Raw genomic sequence first — 17,808 nt, forward strand, 5'->3', positions numbered from 1 at the left:
ACTGTATAGTCCATGGGATCACAAAGAGTCAGACACAGCTGAGCAACTTTCACTTTCACTTCACTTCATATATATGTATATGTGTGTGTGTGTATGTATATGTGTGTGTGTGTGTGTGTGTGTGTGGTTTAGTCACTAAGTTGCGTCCGACCCTTGTGACCCCATGGACTGTAGCCCGCCAGGCTCCTCTGTCCATGGGATTTCCCAGGCAAGAATACTGGACTGGGTTGCCATTTCCTTCTCCAGACAAATACACAGGCCATTATAAAGGGTCATAAGTTTCATTAAAAAAAGATTCTTAATTGAAAACAATGCCAGCATGTGCGTGTGTCTGTGTGTGCCTGTGAGAGAGAGGTGCCAACTTTGGATGGCTAGAAGAGGTTTCTCTGAGAAGATGACATTTGATATGAGACCTGAAGCAGCTGGACAAGAGCTCCACGGGCCATGGGGCTAGAGAGGGAATGCACAAGGAGCATTCAGAGTCAAAAGAAGGCCTGGGTGATATGGGGTAGTGACTGAGCAAGAAAGGGGTGAGAAGTAGGTGGAAGAGGCCCACAGAATAAATACATATATATATACACACACATATATATACACACACACTTGTTGTAGGTGTCTGCTCTCTTCATTTCAAATGCATTTTAGATACCTTGCATTTGTACTCTTGTCCCCTCATGATTACTGTTTTTGACATTATATTTTGTGTCTGACTGTTTCATGTATCCCTTAACTGCTTATTGTGGATATAAATGATTTTACTACTTTTGCCTTTTAGCCTCCCTGTTAGCTTTGTGTGTGGATGATTTCCCACTTTTAGTGTATGTTTGCCTTTACCAGTGAGCTTTTCCATTCATAACTTTCTTGTTTCTAGTTGTGGCCTCTTCTTTTCTGCCTAGAGAATATCCTTTAGTGTTTCTTATAAAGCTGATTTAGTGGTGCTGAATTGTTTTAGCTTTTCCTTGTCTGTAAAGCATTTGATTTCACCATCAAATCTGAATGAGAGTCTTCCTGGGTAGAATATTCTAGATTGTAGGTTTTTCATTTTGAGTATGTCATGCCACTCCCTTCTAGCTTGCAGAATTTATGCTTAAAAATCAGTTGATAGCTTTATGGGAGCTCCCTTGTATGTTGTTTCTTTTCTGTTGTTGCTTTTAATGTTCTCTCTTTATTTTCCACTCTTGTCAGTTTGCTTACTATGTGTCTTGGTGTGTTCCTCTGCAGGTTAAACCTGTATGGGACTCTCTGGTCTTTTGGAAGTTGGGTGACTGTTTCCTTGCCCATTTGGGCAACTTTTCAGCTATTACCTCTTCAGATATTTTCTCAGGTCCTTTCTCTCTCTCTTCTCCTTCTGAGACCCCTATAATATGAATATTATCACTCTTGTTGTTGTCCCAGAGGTCTCTTAAGCTGTCTTCATTTCTTTTCACTTTTTTTTCTTTTTCTGTTCAGCCACAGTGATTTCCACTACTCTGTCTTCCAGCTCAGTTATCCATTCTTCCTCATTTAGTCTACTATTGATTCCTTCTAGTGTACTTTTCATTCAGTTATTGTATTCTTCAATTCTATTTCATTGTTCTTTATATTTTCTAATTCTTTGTTTAAAAAAAAACTAATTTATCACTCTGTGCATACATTCTCCACCTGAGTTCTTGGATCATCTTTATAATCAATACTCTGAACTCTTTCCCAGGTAGATTGCCTATATCCATGTCACTTAGTTTTTCTTCTGAGTTTTTGTATTGTTCCTAATCTGAAACATATTCCTCTTTCACCTAATTTTGTCAAAATTGCTATTTGTATGTTTATGTATGTGGAAGATTAGTTATGTTTCTCAACCTTGCTGGCCTTCTGTCCCAGTACTGCACTTTTCAAGGGCCAGGGGCCAGCTGTTCCAAGGGTAGTGCCTGGCCTGCATTCACAGATTAATTTTGTAGACTTCAAGACCATAATTTTCTTGCTTCTGGTGTCTGCTTCCTGGTAGGTGAGACTGGTCCAGAGGCTTGTGCAGACTTCCTGGTGGGAGGGGCTCTTGACTGCCCACTGATGGGTGAAGCTGAGTCTTGGCCCTCGGCTGGGCAGAACTGTCCAAGTGCTTGTTTATAGTTGTCTGTATGTTCAGAGAGTCTTTAGGCAGCCTGTCTGCTGATGAATGGGAATATAGCCCCAATGACTTAGTTGTTTAGACTGAGGCATTTTAGCACTGGAGCCTTGACTGTTGGGTGGGGCCTGGTCTTGGTGTTAATGACCCAAGCAAGATGTCAGCCTCCAAGAGAATTCATGCAGAAGAATACTCTCCCCTATATGTACTCTTGCCTGGAAAATCCCATGGATGGAGGAGCCTGGTAGGCTGCAGTCCATGGGGTCGCTAAGAGTCGGACACAACTGAGCGACTTCACTTTCACTTTTCACTTTCATACATTGGAGAAGGAAATGGCAACCCACTCCAGTACTCTTGCCTGGAGAATCCCAGGGACGGGGGAGCCTGGTGGGCTTCTGTCTATGGGGTCACACAGAGTTGGACACGACTGAAGCGACTTAGCAGCAGCCTATGTCCATAACCAGTGTCTATTCCCCCAGAGTGAACCATGTCCAACCCCTGCTTCCCCAGGAGACCTTGCAAGACTAGCAGGTACGTGTGGCCCAAGCTCTTATGAAATTACTGCTTTTGTCCTTGTTCCTTGTGCATGTGTTTTTTGTATGCCCTTTAAGAGTAAAGTCTCTTTTCCCCCTATGCTGTGGAGTTCTTGCAGTCTAAGCCCGCCAGCCTTCAAAGTCACCTGCTCTGGGGACTCCTCTTCCCTGTGCCAGATCCCCTGGCTGAGGGATTTGACATGGGTTTCTGAACTCTCACTTCTCTGGAAGAACCTCTGTAATATAATTTTCCCCAGTCTTTGGGTTGCTCACTGAGGGATATGGGGTTTGATTATATTGCAAGACCACCCCTCATACCTGTCTCACTGTGTTTCCTTCTTTATGTCTTTAGTTGTAAAAGATCTTTTCTGGTAGGTTTCAGACTTTTTCTTTTTTTTAATATTAATTTCTTTATTTTAATTGGAGGCTAATTACTTTACAATATTGTATTGGTTTTGCCATACATCAACATGAATCTGCAAGGGTGTACACATGTTCCCCATCCTGAACCCCCCTCCCACCTCCCTCCCCATACCCTCCCTCTGGGCCATCCCAGTGCACCAGCCCCAAGCATCCTGTATCCTGCATTGAACCTGGACTGGTGATTCATTTCATATATGATATTATACATTTTTCAATACCATTCTCCCAAATCATCCCACCCTCTCCCTCTCCCACAGAGTCCAAAAGACTGTTCTATACCTCTGTGTCCCTTTTGCTGTCTCTCATACAGGGTTATCATTACCATCATTCTAAATTCCATATATATGCATTAGTATACTGTATTGGTGTTTTTCTTTCTGGCTTACTTCACTCTGTATAATAGGCTCTAGTTTCATCCACCTCATTAGAACTGATTCAAATGTATTCTTTTTAATGGCTGAGTAATACTCCATTGTGTATATGTACCACAGCTTTCTTAACCTTTCATCTGCTGTTGGACATCTAGGTTGCTTCCATGTCCTGGCTATTATAAACAGTGCTGCAATGAACATTGGGGTACACGTATCTCTTTCAATTCTGGTTTCCTCGGTGTGTATGCCCAGCAGTGGGATTGCTGGGTCATAAGGCAGTTCTTTTTCAACAATGATTGTCCTGCAGGTTGTTGTGATTTTGGTGTGCTCATGAGAGGAGGTGAGCTTAGGATCCTTCTATTTCACCATCTTAACCTACTTTAGGTTAAATTTGGAGCCAGATTCCAGCAGCAGGGACTTTAGCAAGGATGACAAAGCTAGGAATCCATCACAGCATGACTGGTAGGAAGGTCGGCTCCCAGCTGCTGATGATACTTTCTGATGTTAATCCCAACATCTGTGCCACCTAATCACTAATGTCTGTTGACTATGTTTTCCTATATGAGTTGAGGCTTTTGTGATTCTTTGTGTGCCAGTTAATTTTTATTTTTATCCTTGATATTTTCAACAATACTTCATGAGACTCTCCATCTTATTTATATCTTCTCTGTGGGTTGTGGGTCCAATGTCAGGTATAAAGTCTTTGCAGTACTATTACAGTCCCTCTGTGTATATGTTATCATATACACAGCTCACACCTGGTTAGGAATGTACTCATTAGCATGGTAAAGAACCTGCCTGCCAATGCGGGAGACATAAAGAGATGCAGGTTGAATCCCTAGGTCAGGAAGATTCCCTGGAGGTGGGCATGGCAACCAGAATTCTTGCCTGGAAAATCCCCTGGACAAAGGAACATGGCAGGCTACAATCCATAGTGTCACAAAGAGTCAAACATGACTGAAGCGACTTAGCCCTCACCTATGCACATACTAATGAGATCCATATGTGCAAACAAGAGTTAACACAAGGGATAAACACAAGAGTTCATAAAAAACTTATGGTATCACTTTCTTGTTCCTCTCTGTTATTATCTCCCAAGCATTCTGGTTCCCTATGATTCCAATTTTTAGTCCTCCTTCCGGAAATCACCTGCTTTCATGACTGAGCCACAACCAAGTGGCAGGAAGACAGAGTGGTAAAAAGCAGTTGAGTTTGGTTATGTCTTCCCTGGTGGCTCAGAGGGTAAAGCGTCTGCTTGCAATGCGGGAGACCTGGGTTCGATCCCTGGGTCATGAAGATCCCCTGGAGAAGGAAATGGCAACCTACTCCAGTACTCTTGCCTGGAAAATCCCATAGACAGAGAAGCCTGGTAGGCTACAGTCCATGGGGTTGCAAAGAGTCAGACACGACTGAGCCACTTCAATTCACTTCATGTCTATTTTGAAGCATGAATCCATTGAATTGAGAAGTTTCCCCTCCTCAGAGGAAAAACTGGGATTGCCCCTACTACACTTTCTCAGAGCTTTAGGGATTTTCCCTTTTCCACTCTTCAAGCCAAAACTGGAAAGTTTTTCTTTAATCTTATTCTGTCTGCTATGCAGTGCTCAGTTGAATGCTTTGGATTGCTTTTCAGTTCAGACTATGGGATACATAGGAGAAGGCAATGGCACCCCACTCTGGTACTCTTGCCTGGAAAATCCAGTGGATGGAGGAGCCTGGTAGGCTGCAGTCCATGGGGTCGCGAAGAATCAGACATGACTGAGCGACTTCACTTTCCCTTTTCACTTTCATGCATTGGAGAAGGAAATGGCAACCCACTCCAGTGTTCTTGCTTGGAGAATCCCAGGGACGGCAGAGCCTGGTGGGCTGCCATCTTTGGGGTCGCACAGAGTCGGACACAACTGAAGCAACTTAGCAGCAGCATGGGATACATAAGTGAAAATGGTAAACTCAACCATTTAAAGTTCAGTGGCACTTTAAATTATGGTGTTCTTCCTGTTCCAACTTCTGCTGTTTACCTTTTAGTAGTTTTACAGGTTTAATAATTGAGTTCAGTAGGAGATAATGGGTATGTGTGCTTATTTCATCATATCTGGAAGCTAGAGATGTGTTTCTTTTTTCCCTCTGTTCATGAGCTTCAGCTATGTCTATTAATTATGAAAAAAAAATTTTAATTTAGGAACTCTACTTTAAACATAAAGGTAGGCAATGGGAAGAAGACACTATATAGCCAACATAAGAACAGAGCTAGTATAAAATGTTTTAAGGATATAGTTACAAGAAACGTTATTTATCTGTGTAAATATATAAGAAAACTTAAGATATAAGAAATTTCTAAGGATAAGGCTAAATGCATAGTGTAAATTCTGGCTCCTCTTTCTAGGTAAAAAGTATACATCAAAAGATGTCTCCTAATGAAATCAACCATATACTGTCTACTTTTGACCTGCTAGAAAAGCGTGATACATTTTCAAAGTCACTGAGTGGAGGAATGAAGCGCAAACTCTCCATCATTATAGCACTTTTAGGAGGCTCCAAGGTATTAAGGAAGAAAGAATAGGGGAGGGCAGGGAGAGGGGACACTAAAAATGGATTTCTGACAACCAGTCTAGAAAGCTGACAAAAACCTGAGAGTTGGTATGAATCGTAAAGGAACATTGGCAATAATGATCAGAGGAAATTGGCAGTCTTGGCTCAATTGTTTAGTTTGGGATTGCTTTTACTACTATTTTTAGTCTAGACTTTGTCTTCACTTAAAAGTGTTCCCCTTAAATAGTAAATTATCCGATGCGTACTATAGCATCAATTTTCAATGGTTATGAAATTGTTCTTCTGGCTTTTAGGTAGTGATACTTGATGAACCAACATCTGGAATGGACCCAGTCTCAAGGAGAGCCACCTGGGACATCCTTCAGCAATTTAAACATGATCGTACAATCTTACTGACCACTCACTACATGGATGAAGCTGACATCCTGGGTGACCGAATTGCCATCATGGTCAAGGGGACCCTGCAGTGCTGTGGCTCTTCAATCTTCCTGAAAAAAACATATGGTCTCTCTCGCTTTGATTATTCTTAGGATATTGATTCCTTAAAAATATTCCTCTAATGAGATTTTAATGATATTTTTCTAAACACCAAAACACTTCAATGACTTCCTCTGTCTTATTAATTAGATGGCAACTATTTTAGTTAGTTTTTCTGGCCCTTTACAATCTACATATTCCTAATACATTCTTACTTTTTCCTCAAATACATAGCTTTAGACTCAGGAAATGCTTTTATCAACTTATAAAGGCCATGCTTATTTCTCCCATTTTGCATGTACTAACAGTTTTCTTTGTCTTTAAAATGCAATTGTGTGCTCAGATGTATTTCTTTCATTGAGTGATTGGTTGAGAAGAGAAACTAGAGCAATCAGTTGTTTATGAGCCTCGTTTCTCATTTGCCAAACCAATATCAAATCCCCAGTGTGACAAGATAACTCTGGATGTAGTGTAGAATGAAAGAATCATGTCAGTGTAATAATACAGTCCTTGACTTTCATAAAACTTTTTTAGGAGATAAAATTGATAATGAAGGCTAAAATTACAGTCCTAGGGTATAGGGTATAATTGTAGGGTATAAATATAAATGAAAATAATTAGGGATGAATTCCCTCTTCATTTATTCACTATTTAATTCATTTAACTAACCTTAACTATTTCCTCTACACTGGTTACTATGGTATCCAGTTTATGCAGTATATTTGATACTCAAAACAACAACTTCATTTTATAGAATTAAAAAACTGTGGCCCAGATAGTCATAGTTATATATCCATTTAGTTCAAAGTTTATGATCACCTTATAGGTTTGAGTTCTATAAGGATTACTATATCTAGGCCCTTCCCTGATGGCTCAGATGGTAAAGAATCTACCTGCCAATTCAGGAGACCCAGGTTCAGTCCCTGGGTCAGGAAGATCCCCTGGAGAAGGAAATGACAATCCACTCCAGTATTCTTGCCTGGAGAATTCCATGGATAGAGGAGCCTGGCAGGATACAGTTTATGGGGTCACAAAGAGACAGACACAACTAAGCAAATAACACTAGGGACCTTTATCACAAGTGGGGGAAGGGAAGATATCTAATATTAGATTTATGCCATTTGAATTGGTGATGGCTGAGTTAAGATCCACATGATTTAAACAGTATGCTTTTGATAATTTATAATGCTTTCTAATAGCATTCACTAATTGTACTAGTTATTGTAAAATAATACATAGTATGTAACTAGATATTTTAAAGATATAATACTTTGAGACATTCAGGTCCCTTCTTATAGTTAATGAAGTGAAATGATGTGAAAGTCATTCAGTTGTGTCTGACTCTTTGTGAACCCGTGGACTATACTGTCCATGGAATTCTCCAAGCTAGAATACTGGAGTGGGTAACATTTCCCTTCTCCAGGGGATCTTCCCAATCCAGGGATCAAACCCAGGTCTCCCACAGGTCTCTTGCATTGTAGGCGGATTCTTTACCAGCTGAGTCACAAGGGAAGGCCAAAAATACTGGAGTGGGTAGCCAATCCCTTCTCCAGCAGATCTTCCTGACCTAGGAATTGAACCGGGGAATCCTGCATTGCAGGCAGATTCTTTACCAACTGAGCTACCAGGGAATCCCCTTCTTATAGTTGCTAAGCCTTAAATAAACTTAAACTGAACTTACATTTTACTCAAAAACCTAGTATTTGTATTCAGTTCTTTGATAGTATAGGAAATTCCATCAAAAATCAGCATTCAACTCTCACTAATTACCTTGCATCTCTTCAGAAGAAGATATTTTCTGTTGATTCAGGTCCTAAGAGGACAAGACAATTGAGAAATTTATTGAGTCATGATTCCTGAAAAGTGAAAAATAATGTTATTTGCATATGATTTTTGTAATAGCTTTGGTTTCTAAAGCTAGTAAATAATGGATAAGTTTATTTTTTTTATTCTAAATACAACCTTTCATCTGTTTTATTTTTTTAACTTTTTATTTTGTATTGGGGTATACTTTATTAACAATGTTGTGATGGTTTCAGGTAAACAGAGACGGGACTCAGCCATACATGTATCCATTCGCCCCAAACTCCTTTCCCATGTCTTAAACAGTAGGTCCTTGTTGGTTATCCATTTTAAATATACAGTGTGTACATGTCCATCCCCAATTCCCTAACTATCCCTTCCCCTTAGCAATCACAGGTTCATTCTCTAAGTCTGTGTGTCTCAGTTTTGTAAGTAAGTTCATTGGTATCATGAAATGCATACATACAAAAGTGATGGTATTTTCCTCAAATTCCAAAAAAATAGTTCTTCTATATAGGCAAAGCACTAATGAAGAATAATAGTTCTCTGATTTTTTAAGGTTTTCTCAGGGGTTCCATGGATCTCTGTCTACAATTTAACAACATTCCTTCAATGTTTCCTATCTTCCTCTCTGCTTTATTTTTTATAATACCATATATATTTCAACTTAGTCCTCTTAATTATCTGTCTCCTTTGACTAGAAAGTAGCTCTTACGAAGGCAGGAATTTTTACCTGCTTTGTTCACTGCTCTATCCCCAGGTTCAAGATTAGTGCTTAATACATGATGGACAGTCAGTGATAATAAAAGAATATTTATCAGGATAACAGTTTTAAAACTAAGTAGCCACATAACAGGGGCCTTTCTTCATATATCTACTATATCTGGTTGTATACACTAGATTATTATTATTCACTGAGAAAGTGATTGAAATTATAGAGGAAGTTGCTGTTTATTCAGTGTCTTAGTTCTTAGAATAACATTTAGAAGTTTTAGGTGTGAGGCTCCTCTGAGTCCTAACAGAATGTCTGTGACATATCATATCTTCTTCCTTGTGGACCTAGGTAACTGAATCATGGAGAGCAAAATTTGCTCTTAAAAGGAGATGAAAAGTATAAAACTACTTCATTTGGTCTTCTAAATGGTTTCTCTCAGGTGCTGGATATCACATAGTCATGGAGAGGGAATCACATTGTGATCTTGGAAAGATCTGTGCAATTATTGAGTCTCATATTCCAGATGCCATTTTGGAGAGCTCTATTGGAGCTGAATTATCATTTATCCTACCCAAAGAGCATGCACACAGGTATAGTTTTAGAGAGTCCTAGATGAATGGTTTGGGTGACCAGAAATCATTTTAATTTTTAGGGTTTAGTAAGTTTAGTGAATCAGGCTACAGTTCATGGAGTTGCAAAGAGTCAGACATTACTTAGCGTCTACACAACAACAAAAGCTTCACCAGTAGTATTTTACTAACAAACCAAGTATCCAGTTTATAGCTGTCATTTGCCAACTACAGTTGAGTTCACAGCTGAAGATTTCTCTCACTGTACAAAAGATTGCTTTGTAAGTTCAAGTTCATTCAAGATATTAATATTTTTCTTTCCATTTTTCTTTTGTGGGGGGCACAGTGGGAGGAAGGTTTACAACCTAGTATTTATAACTTCTTGGTTAATAAGGGATAACTAATGGTATGGTCCTTATGGTATATAAATTTTATGTGTGGTGAATAAAGTCTAGGGAAATATTAAGGAGATGAAAAAAAGCAGCTTAAACAGCAACTCTTGGAGCAAGGGTGACAATAACACTGAAAAAAATAGGAATTTGATCACAGTAGATAGCCAAATTAATTATAGAGAAGAGACACACTGATGATAAATTCTACCTGGGATTCCCATCTGTGTGTCTCTCCTCTATAATTAATTTGGCTAACTACTGGGAAATGAACAAATAGTCACACAGATTAATATCAACATATATGATGTGGGTTTCTGGGCCATGGACAGTGAGTTTATCTAACATATAAAATATGTGTCATGAAGTTAGGAAAGACTATGTTTGTTCACAATAAAGTTTTTTTTTTAATAAGATAATTATAGACCAACTATTGAAAGAAAAAAAAAAAACTACCAGAATTAGATGTCAGTAACCTGTGTAATTGACAGAATAGGTCACTATAGTAGGAAAAGAATAAAAATGACATGGAGTCACATGACAAATCATCATAGGAAGCAGGGTCAGACTGAACTGAGAAGCAAGAATAAAACTGATATCCAAGCTGGGTAAAGTTAAATGGAAATAGAATTTAACTAAAATACAGAGGAAATTTAGCAGATGGAGAGTGTTTAGTCCACCGCCTCCAAGGCTGATCATTTATATTCTTGACAGTCCTTCACTGTGAATGAGAGTACTTAAGAAGTGGATGGGTTTCTGGAGATCTTTTGAACCAAAGAAAGTGAAAGCGAAGTCGTGTCTGACTCTTTGCGACCCCATGGACTGTAGCTTACCAGATTACTCCTTCCATGGGATTTTTCAGGCAAGAATACTGGAATAGGTTGCCATTTCCTTCTCCAGGAGATCTTCCCAACCCAGGGATTGAACCCAGGTCTCCCACATTGTAGGCAGACGCTTTACCATCTGAGCCACCAGGGAAGTCTTTGAACCTAAAACTTCATTCTTCCTTGGTAATACTGTTCTTTAGGATCCTTAATATAACTACTCCACAAGTAGCAAAGCTTCCATACAATTCACCTACCTATTTGATTAAATCTTTCTTTCTTGTTACCCAGTTTGTACTTCAGTAACTGCATTTTTTGTCACGTAGTGACTTACACCTCCTGTAATTTGAACTCTTTTCCCATTTGATGCAGGAACCACATGTGAATAAATTAACTTTTATCAACTAGCTATAGTCCTTAATACTTATGGAAAATAAGTTGATAATATTTTTAAAAAGACAAAAGAATTTATATCAAAGATCAAGTTTTAGTGCAGAGAAATTTGATAAAGTAAATATCTCTTTGTTATTTCCATCTGTTTCACAATAAGCATTACAGAATAGAGAGCTACTAAATATCTTTCCCATGGCCAACCAGAAATTATTATGGAACAAAACAATATTGAAAACACATCTAAAAACAAAAAGCTCTAATATCTTAATTTTAATTTACCCAAGGGAAATGTACAATTTGCCAATAAGCACATGAAAAGATGCTTGACATAACTACTCAGTAGGAAAGGCAAATTTAAAAAAAACAAAAACAAAAAAAACACAAATATTGGTAGCGATGTGGAAAATTGGAAACTCGTGTGTTGCTATTAGGTATATAAAATGGTATGTCTGCTATGGAAACAGTATACTAGTTTCTCAAAAAGTTAAACATAGACTTACCATGTGATCACAGCAATTCCATTTCTAGCGTATACCCAAAATATTTGAAAGCAGGAACTCAAGCAGACATTTGTACACCAATGTTCACAGCATTATTCACAAAATCCAAAAAGTAGAAACAACGCAAATGCCTGCTTATGAATGAATGGATAAGCCACATGTTATATCTTCATACAACGAGTATTCAGCCTTAAAAAGAAATTAAATTCTGATACATGCTACAACATGGATGAACCTAGAAAAACATTATGCTAAGTGAAATAAGCCAGACACAGAAAGGCAAATAGTGTATGATTCTAACTTATGGGAGGCACATAAAATAGGCAAATTAATTGAGACAGAAAATAAAGTGAAGTTGAGAAAATGGAGGAAGGGATGTATTTTAGGATTATAAAATAGTTCTGGAAATGCATAGTGGTGATCATTGTGCAACATTGTGAGTGTATTTAATGCTGCTTGGATTTAAATTTAAATGAATTTAACACTTAAAATGGTAAATTTAATGTTTTATACATTTTACCACATTAAAAAAATTTTTAAAAAAATAGGGAAGAATACAATTGGACATAAAGTTATATATTAATTGGGAAAAAAGTAAGTGCTCATTTTTTTTTCCTGATTCCATTTAATAGGAACTGTGATGGCGACCCACTCCAGTACTCTGCCTGGAGAATCCCATGGACGGAGGAGCCTGGTAGGCTGCAGTCCATGTGGTCGCTAAGAGTCAGACACGACTGAGCAACTTCACTTTCACTTTTCACTTTCATGCATTGGAGAAGGAAACGGCAACCCACTCCAGTGTTCTTGCCTGGAGAATCCCAGGGACGAGGGAGCCTGGTGCGCTGCCTTCTATGGGGTCGCACAGAGTCGGACACGACTGGAGGAACTTAGCAGCAGCAGCAGCAGTGATAGTATTTTCTAGACTTGTACTAATATTTTCCTTTCCTCTTCCTTCTCTCTTTCCAGGTTTGAAGCTCTGTTTAATGATCTGGAAATGAAAAAAGAAGAGCTAGGCATTGCCAACTTCGGTGCTTCAATCACTACAATGGAAGAAGTCTTCCTTAAGTGAGTGATAATGACCTTAAAAAAACTTACAAAACTTCTACCTCTAAAATCTTGCATCAGTTTGAGAGCAGACGCCACCCAGTTGGCATTGGAATAAAGTCATTGCAGTTACGGCTGTTAATATATATATATATATATATATATATATATATATATATAATGCTATTGCATTTCTGTATTTTCAGGTGAGCCTATATGATGATGTTGAGCTTGGGCCCTGTTGTTTGTGGTAAAAGATTTAGGAGTTAATCAAGAAAAAAAGTCTTCCCCTACAGCTCAGTCAGTAAAGCATCTGGCACACAATACAGTAGTCTGCCGGTAATGCAAAAGTCCACCCATAAAGCAGGAGACCTGGGTTGATTCCTGAGTGGGGATAATCCCCTGGAGAAGGAAATGGCAATCCACTCCAGCATTCTTGCCTGGGAAATACCATGAACAGAGGAACCTGGTGGGCTACAGTCCATGGGGTCACAATAGTCAGACACGACGTCACAAATAAACCACCCCCACCAAGAAAAATAAAAGATTAATATGTCTATGTCATCATAGGAAAAGTTCTAGTTTTAACGTTAAATGACTTTAAAATTAACTAGAAAAATAAATAAATAAAATAAAATTAACTAGAAATGACTAAAATTTTGACCTAAGCATGTTTCTGTTGGGGAAGAAGAAATTTTCCTCTACCTTTCTAAGTGCTTCTGACTGATCTAAGAATTAACTTGATGTGACATAGAGCAGGAGAAAATCAAACAAAAGTTTAATAACATATATACATGGAAGAGACCCAGGAGCACTAAGTAACTAACTAAAATGGCTGAAACCCTCACCTTAAATACCATCTTCAGCTCAAGACAAAAGATGTTGGGAGTAGAGGTTTTGGAATTCAAAAGGGAGGAAGACAATTCAAATGGAGCTGAAAAAAGCAAATATTTGGTAAAAATACATTTGCTGGGCCAGGCAGAAACCATGGGACACAGAATAGACTCTAATCTATAGTCCCTGCCTGAGTTTCCTCCACACAACTAACCTGTATTCTTTGCAGATAGCTCTCATAATAGCTCTATTCCTAGAAAAGGCCCTTTTTCAAAATATTTCAGGTAGCTTAGATGAAAGTATAAAGAAAGACTTCCTGAGTCTTTTAGGCTCAATTGTTTTCAGCTTGCCCACATGGAAAGAGACATTTTGGGGTGGCAAATTTTCCTCCCCTACATTTCTATAATTTATTTAATTTGTACGCAGTTTGTTCCTTGCACTGTGCAGAAGTGCAAAATGAAAATGCTCAGAGAATTCAGGCTGTTACCTAGCAAAGTCAGATGGTTACCAACCAAAGGTTTTACAACATGCCCTTTTTTTGATAGGGTAATGACATAATTACATCTACATTTCATTCTCTCAGACTCAGGGATTTAAAATTGTCAGTGTCTGAGAGCTGACAGGATAAATAAGTTCACAGAAGACTAATGTATATAAATTAAAGGCTGTTTCATTAATTTATAATGAACCATAATAAGAATGATTTATAATGATCATGGCCTGTTTGCCATTTAATGTCATCTTGTGGGTCTCTAGGCAAGCTGCATAGGGAGCAAAATGATAATAAGAAAGTTATTTTGTAAGACCAATTAGATCAAGCATCAGAAGGGCAGAGACCATGTCTGTTTTGCTAGCTAACTATATTTGGGACCCCAAACAATACCTGCCACAGAATTTGATACTGCTCTTGAATGAATAAATGAATTAATTAATGTCATTTAAAACCATTATCCCACAATAGATACTCTACCACCTTCTGGGAATTCCAAATTAAAACCTTGGGCCATGACACCTAGGTTGTCTCTTCTATGGGTTAATATCATAGTCTGTTACAGAGTCTCCTTTCCAATACAATTGTATCCTTTTGATACAATAAAGTTCAAATAAATCAGTTCAGTTCAGTTCAGTCACTCAGTTGTGTGTGACTCTTTGCGACCCCATGGAATGCAGCATGCCAGGCTTCCCTATCCATCACCAACTCCCAGAGTTTGATCAAACTCATGTCCATCGAGTCGGTGATGCCATCCAGCCATCTCATCCTCTGTCGTCCCCTTCTCCTCCTGCCCCCAATCCCTCCCAGCATCAGGGTCTTTTCCAATGAGTCAGTTCTTTGCATCAGGTCGCCAAAGTATTGAAGTGTCAGCATCAGTCCTTCCAATGAAAAATCAGGACTGTTTTCCTTTAGGATTAACTGGATTGATCTCCTTGAAGTCCAAGAACTCTCAAGAGTCTCCTCTAACACCACAGTTCAAAAGCATCAATTCTTCAACTCTCACCTTTCTTTATGATCCAACTCTCACATCCATACATGACTACTGGAAAAACCATTGCCTTGACTAGACAGACCATTGTTGGCAAAGTAATGTCTCTGCTTTTTAATATGCTGTTGTAACTTTTCTTCCAAGGAGCAAGCATCTTTTAATTTCATGGCTGCAATCACCATCTGCAGTGATTTTCGAGCCCAACAAACTTAAGTCTGTCACTGTTTCCGCTGTTGCCCCATCTATTTCCCATGAAGTGATAGGACCAGGTGCCATGATCTTTATTTTTTGAGTGTTGAGTTTTAAGCCAGCTTTTTCACTCTCTTCTTTCACTTTCATCACGAGACTCTTCAGTTCCTCTTCACTTTCTGCCATAAGGGTGGTGTTATCTTCATATCTGAGGTTACTGATATTTCTCCTGACAATCTTGATTCCAGCTTGTGCTTCATCCAGCTTGGCATTTGGAATGATGTTAAAGCTGAAACTCCAGTATTTTGGCCACTTCATGAGAAGAGTTGACTCATTGGAAAAGACTCTGATGCTGGGAGGGATTGGGGGCAGGAGGAGAAGGGGACGACCCAGGATGAGATGGCTGGATGGCATCACTGACTCAATGGACATGAGTCTGAGTGAACTCTGGGAGTTGGTGATGGACAGGGAGGTCTGGCATGCCACGATTCATGGGGTCGCAAAGAGTCACACACAACTGAGTGACTGAACTGAACTAAACTGACTCTGCATATAAGTTAAATAAATAAGGTGACAATATTCAAACAAATAGAGGGAAATTATGTTAATAACTTTGATGATATTATGTTATATAAGGAGTTCAGTTCAGCTGACTTCTGTCACTCATTTGTGTCTGACTCTGGGACCCCATGGACTGCAGTACACCAGGCTTCCCTGTCCATCACGAACTCCCGGAGCTTACTCAAAACTCTTGTCCATTGAGTTGGTGATGCCATCCAACCATCTCATCCTCTGTTGTCCCCTTTTAATCTGGCCTTCAATCTTTCCCAGCATCAGAATCTTTTCAAATGAGTCAGTTCTTCCCATCAGGTAGCCAAAGTATTGGAGTTTCAGCTTCAGAAGTAAATGTTTTTCTGGAACCCTCTTGCTTCTTCAATGATCCAATGTATATTGGCAATTTGATCTCTGGTTCCTCTGCCTTTTCGAAATCCACCTTGAACATTTGGAAGTTCACGGTTCAAGTACTGTTGAAGCCTGGCTTGGAGAATTCTGAGTATTACTTTGCTAGTGTGTGAGATGAGCACAATTGTGCAGTAGTTTGAGCATTCTTTGACTTTGCCTTTCTTTGGGATTGGAATGAAAACCGACCTTTTCCAGTCCTGTGGCCACTGCTGAGTTTTGCAAATTTGCTGACATATTTGAGTGCAGCACTTTCACAGCATCTTTTAGGATTTGAAATAGCTCAATTGGAATTTCATCACCATTAGCTTTGTTTGTAGTAATGTTTCCTAAGGCCCGCTTGACTTTGCACTCCAGGATGTCTGGCTTTATGTGAGTGATCACACCATCATGATTATCTGGGTCGTGAAGACCTTTTTTATATAGTTCTTCTGTGTATTCTTGCCACCTCTTCTTATCTTCTGCTTCTGTTAAGTCCATACCATTTCTGTCCTTTATTGTTCCGATCTTTGCATGAAAATTTCCCTTGATATCTCTAATTTTCTTGAAGAGATCTCTAGTATTTCCCATTCTATTGTTTTCCTCTCTTTCTTTTCACTGATCACTGAGGGAGGCTTTCTTATCTCTCCTTGCTATTCTTTGGAACTCTGCCTTCAAATGGATATATCTTTCCTTTTCTCCTTTACCTTTTGCTTCTTTTCTTTCATAGCTGTTTGTTAAGGCCTCAACCATTTAGCCTTTTTGCATTTCTTTTTCTTGGGTATGGTCTTGATCACTGCCTCCTGTACAATGTCACTAACCTCCATCTATATAAGGAGTTAATATTTACCAAAATTCTCCAGAAGGACTGAGGGCATGCAAAACCTAAATGGGTGAAGTGATTTTAATTAAATACATCTGGTAAAGTACATTAAGCTAAAATATGTGTAGATACAATCATACTCTCCAAGGAGACAAAATACTGAATACCACTAGAAAAATGAGTCAAATGCTAGTATAGGCACTCCATAAGAAAGGATAAACGGTTACTCTGTGAATCTTCTTTTACAACTGTTCAGTTCAGATCAGTTCAGTCGCTCAGTCGTGTCCAACTCTTTGCGACCCCATGAAACACAGCACGCCAGGCCTGCCAGTCCATCACCAACTCCCGAAGTTCACTCAGACTCACATCCATCGAGTCAGTGATGCCATCCAGCCATCTCATCCTCAGTCGTCCCCTTATCCTCCTGCCACCAATCCCTGCCAGCATCAGAGTCTTTTCCAATGAGTCAAAACTTTGCATGAGGTGGCCAAAGTATTGGAGTTTCAGCTTTACCATCATTCCTTCCAAAGACAACCCAGGGCTGATCCCCTTCAGAATGGACTGGTTGGATCTCCTTGCAGTCCAAGGGACTCTCAAGAGTCTTCTTCAACACCACAGTTTAAAAACATCGATTCTTCGGCGCTCTGCCTTCTTCACAGGCCATCTCTCACATCCATAATGACTGCTGTAAAAACCATAGCCTTGACTAGACGGACCTTAGTTGGCAAAGTAATGTCTCCGCTTTTGAATATGCTATCTAGGTTGGTCATAAATTTTCTTCCAAGGAGTAAGCGTCTTTAAATTTCATGGCTGCAGTCAACATCTGCAGTGATTATGGAGGCCAAAAAATAAA

General features: G+C 39.1%; 1 protein-coding gene across 1 annotated transcript in view; it reads left to right on the forward strand.

The window, feature by feature from the left end:
* The window catches only part of LOC138428861 (phospholipid-transporting ATPase ABCA3-like), a 199,605-nt gene that overhangs the window by 58,512 nt on the left and 123,285 nt on the right, over nt 1-17,808 (forward strand). Inside the window, exons 5-8 of the mRNA XM_069569794.1 lie at nt 5,809-5,964; nt 6,269-6,479; nt 9,410-9,560; nt 12,612-12,710. Coding sequence (XP_069425895.1) covers nt 5,809-5,964; nt 6,269-6,479; nt 9,410-9,560; nt 12,612-12,710 — 617 coding nt within the window. The remainder of the gene's footprint in view (nt 1-5,808; nt 5,965-6,268; nt 6,480-9,409; nt 9,561-12,611; nt 12,711-17,808) is intronic.

This window comes from Ovis canadensis, chromosome 24, assembly GCF_042477335.2.
Source record: "Ovis canadensis isolate MfBH-ARS-UI-01 breed Bighorn chromosome 24, ARS-UI_OviCan_v2, whole genome shotgun sequence".
Classification (NCBI taxonomy): Eukaryota; Metazoa; Chordata; class Mammalia; order Artiodactyla; family Bovidae; genus Ovis; species Ovis canadensis.